We start from the raw sequence: 4,595 nt of genomic DNA, 5'->3' as shown, positions 1-4,595 counted from the left end.
CACCACCACCACCATCACCACCATCATCACCATCACCACCATCACCATCATCACCACCACCACCATCATCATCACCACCACCATCACCACCATCACCATCATCACCATCATCACCACCACCACCACCATTACCATCACCATTGTCACCATCACCATCATTGTCACCATCACCACCACCATCATCACCATCACCATCATCATTATCACCATTACCATCATCATCATCATCAACATCACCATCATCATCATTATCATAAGAATATAAGCTTTATGAAGGCAATGATTTTTTTTGTTTTGTGTTCCCTGCTATATTCCCCAGGGCCTGGCACAAAGTAGGTGCTCAATAAGGGTTGTTGACTGACTCATCATCACTAGATTTACTACGACTTTCCATCTTTACTTGAGTGAATAATGTCAAATGTGTTTATCAGGCCCCCTCGAACAGATGTGCCATTGACTGGTACTTACCTGTGGGGCTGGAGCTGGGGAAGGAGGATGGAATCCCAGTAGTTCCCAGGTGCACTGTGGAGGTCCCTGGAGCTGAGGAAAAGCTCTCATCAGTGAAAGCAGAAAGACAATCACATAGCAGAAATGCCAACAAGACAGACTATTTATTAGGCTTGCTGCATATGGGACTTGAGCTGAGATTCCCTCTGGAACTGGGGCAGAGAAGAGAGTAAATAACTTGTGGCCTCCAGAAGATCCATCCCTCCTGGAGACGACATAAGCAGGCATGAGGAGGCATCAGCGCTTTGTCTGCCCTGTGTGTTGAGGGGCCCTGGGTCATAGTTGAATACTCACTGTTGGTGATGGGTGCAGAGCTCTGATGGGTGAAACCTGTAGGGAGAGGGAGGGAACATTGTGGGTAAGGGTTAGGGAGAGGCGGAGGACCAAACAGGAGGCAGGGCTACACTGGTGCAGTGGAGGGGGTTCTCCATCAGCACCCATTAGGAAGGAAGGCTCTGAGGGTGAAGTCAGTCCAAGATGAAGAGGAGACCATGAATCAGCACATCCAGTGCACAGGGCCAAGCCCCTAGGGGCTGGACGGGGCATGCATTCTCAAACCAGAGGGCAGAGGCTGCATGGTGAGGGGGAAAAGACTCTGATCACATCACGGTTGCTCACCATTGACACAGAGACTGTTCCTGTCCAGGGTGTAGTGGCCCAGCAGGGCAATGCCATGGGTCAGCTGGCTCAGCTCCCAATACAGCTGCTCTCTGTCCAGTCCAGGGCCTTCAGGGTCGGGGCGATGCACACACATGGCATCCACTCTGGTGGCTGCCCCATCCTTCTCAGGCCTGGGTAAGAATCACCACATAGTCTAACTCTCTCTCTCTCTCTGTTGGTCCTTCCCTCTCTGTCCTTGCCAGCCTCTAAGGCAGAAACTTGGGAAACCCTAGTTAACACAAGCTGCTGCCATCAGGGGGATGCCCTCCATCAACAACTAGCATACCACAGGCCTGAAGCCTCCTGCATGCCTGGGAGGGTAGCCTCTGAAAGCCCCGTGTGTGTGGCAGGTACACAGAGGGTACTGTTGATGGGGTGAGCAATCCTGGAAGGTGCCAACTGAAGCCACAACAGCCACATCCTGTCACAGGTCTTGATGGGCACAACAAGGTGCCTGGGGTCATGCTGCAATGGGTGGCGATGGCCCCAGAACAGTGACCACAGCATGGTTTGGTGACATTTTCCTGCAGGGAGTTGGGGTTTTCAAATAGTGAGATCAAAAAGCTAACGTCACTCAGTCTGGATGCAGGGCTGGGGCATTTCTAAAGACTCAAGAGACTAAATGGCCAGAGAGACACACATGCCCTTTGGGTGGGTCTGTCTGAAAGTGTGACCTGTCCATGTTTCAGCATCACCTCCAGCCTCAAGACACTGACCCACCTACCTGCCCACCCAGCCATATACTACTGAGAGATATGGATAGAAAGCTGCTCCCACACTCCAGGGCCATGGATAGGATGTCTCTTATAATAACAATCACCTCTTGTTAAATTCTGAGTATGAAGCGGGCCCAGCACTTTGTACTCATGATCGTATCACTTAACCCTCAGAGCATCCCTGTGGGCTGTATTGCTCAACTCCCACAGTTGTTATTATACCCATCACACTATCTATCATATGCAATGCAATTATACATAATATAAATATAATATAATGATCTATTTAACATGTAAGTGTATGATATATGTTTGTTACATATTTATTTTATATTTTATTTATTATTGTATTATGTTATACCTTTTGTATCTATACTAAATATATATAATAGATCATATATATTAAGGATTATATCTATATATACTATATATAAAAGATATTATACCTATACATAATATATTTATTATACCTATATATAATATATATAACATAAACCTGTATATCAAGTACAGGTATAATTATATATTATACCTATATCTCATATTATCTATACTTAGGTAATATATATATTATATAATATATTAGGAATTATACCTATATACATCATATATATTAGATATTATACCTATATATAACATATTATACCTATTATGTCTATATAGAACATATATGTAATATAGATCTATGTATAAAGTATAGGTATGATTATATATTATACTTATTATACCTATATATAATATACATATTATATATAGGTATATATATTATAGTTATATATATTATATATATAGGTATAATAAAATATATTAGGAATAGATATAACAGATATACTACAGAATTATACCTATTCTTTTCCTCTCTCTCTCTCTCTATGTGCGTGCATATCTGTATATACAGAGTTGACTTTTGAACAACATGGAGGTTAGGGGTACTGACACCCAACACAGTTGAAAATCTGCATATAACTTTTGACTCCCCCAAAACTTAACTACTAATAGACTGTTGTTGACCAGAAGCCTTACTGATAACACAATTAACATATTTTTTATGGTATAGGCATTATATACTGCATTCTTACAATAAACTAATCTAGAGAAAAGATGTTAAGAGAATCATAAGAGAAAATACATTTAGAGCACTGTACTGTGTTGAGCAAAACAAAATCCATGTATACGTGGACCCATGCAGTTCAAACCCACACTATCCAAGGGTCAAATCTCTCTCTCCATATACACATATATCTTAGTGTACATATATTATGTATGGGCCTAATATATCATATATAACACATGGAGTCACAGGGCACAGCAAGGTTCAGGCACCTGCCCAGGATCTCAGTAAATGGTAGAGCTAGTATTTGAACTCTGCTCTGGCTTTCCTGAGGCTCTTAGCCACGAAGCTCCTACAACGGCTCTTCTTCCAGAAGGAAGGGGAGCTGGAGGTAGATGCCTGTGATAAAACGGGAATGTGAGGAGAACCAGACCTAGAGATTCTGAAAGATGTGGGAGGTGAGTGAGAATGCCAGGTGTGGAGCAGTGTCAACGACCTGCCCCAACCCCCCAGCTGCACCCAAGGGATGGCGTCCTCCCCAACTCTGAGCCATCCCAGGGCAGGTCAGGCCTCCTTCCATGAGTCTGACACATCTAGGATTCTCTGTGTAACAGTGTGCCTGCTTTCCTTCCCTCTTAGATTCTTCCCTCTTAGAGGTTGCCAGATCGGTAATTTCCACATGCTGCAAGCTCATAATGAGGCAGAGGAGGCAGTGCTGCTTGAGAGCTAGGCGTTTGGCTCTAGAACCCACAATGCAAGGTTGCTCTGTGATCTGCACAAGTTACTCAATCCCTCTGAGCCTGTCGCACCTTCGGTTCCTGCTTCTTGAGGCTGTCATGAGGGCTGATAGGATGAAATGTAAGGTACTAGCACATTGCCTCGGATCTTAGGAATTGCTAGCTGCTGGGGTTGTTATTGGTGATAATGATGGGCAGTATCCGTGGTGGTAGCTGTCCCAAGGATGGACAAAGTCAGGGAGCCCATAGATAAGGGTTCCATACACCTGTTGGGCTGTGTTCTTGGGGACAGTCTCACCTGAGCGAGGCTAGTCTGCAGCCTGAATAGAGGAATCCCAGACTGCTGTTCTTGAACAGGGGTTTGAGCTATGAGAAAGGAGAGGGGAGGTGAGAAGGAACCCCTGAGGGAGGCCAGGGGGAGCTGGGGTATTGGTGAAGTGAATGGGACAGAGGTGATATGGGCAGGGGCAGAAGTGAGGTGGGCGAGGCTGGCACTGGTGGACGGGGCTCTCACCAGACCCTGCAGGATCCTCTCCATGGAGGTGAATTTCCAAGAGCCTGGATGCTGCATGTCCTGTTCATAGTGCAGGTTGGTTATGGTGAAGTTGAGGGTGAACGGCACCAGGAAAGGGACCACTGCTGTAGCAGGGGAAGGAAAAAGGAGGCCATGCCTGAGTCAGGCCTGGGCTGACCTTTAAGACAACTTCTGGGGACGGAGATGGAGGGTCCAGATCTCAGGAAGCAGGGGTTCAGAGCAGGCACATAGGCTAGCTGCCTTAGGACCAAAGACAGATTCCAGATAAAGAGCAAAGCCAGATGCTATTAAATACAGTAGCATGCACATCTATTAGGATAGCTATTAGGCTATTATAGAAAGAGAAAGAAAGAAAGAAAGAAAGAAAGAAAGAAAGAAAGAAAGAAAGA

At 45.0% G+C, this 4,595-nt stretch overlaps 1 protein-coding gene across 1 annotated transcript in view; it reads right to left on the bottom strand.

Moving 5' to 3' along the window:
• The window catches only part of MUC16 (mucin 16, cell surface associated), a 59,268-nt gene that overhangs the window by 29,552 nt on the left and 25,121 nt on the right, over nt 1–4,595 (bottom strand). Inside the window, 4 exon segments of the mRNA XM_044913098.1 lie at nt 1,126–1,321; nt 3,596–3,674; nt 3,970–4,037; nt 4,186–4,310. Coding sequence (XP_044769033.1) covers nt 1,126–1,321; nt 3,596–3,674; nt 3,970–4,037; nt 4,186–4,310 — 468 coding nt within the window.

Source organism: Neomonachus schauinslandi, chromosome 1 (genome assembly GCF_002201575.2).
Source record: "Neomonachus schauinslandi chromosome 1, ASM220157v2, whole genome shotgun sequence".
Lineage (NCBI taxonomy): Eukaryota > Metazoa > Chordata > Mammalia > Carnivora > Phocidae > Neomonachus > Neomonachus schauinslandi.
This window is presented reverse-complemented; position numbering and strand designations above follow the sequence as displayed.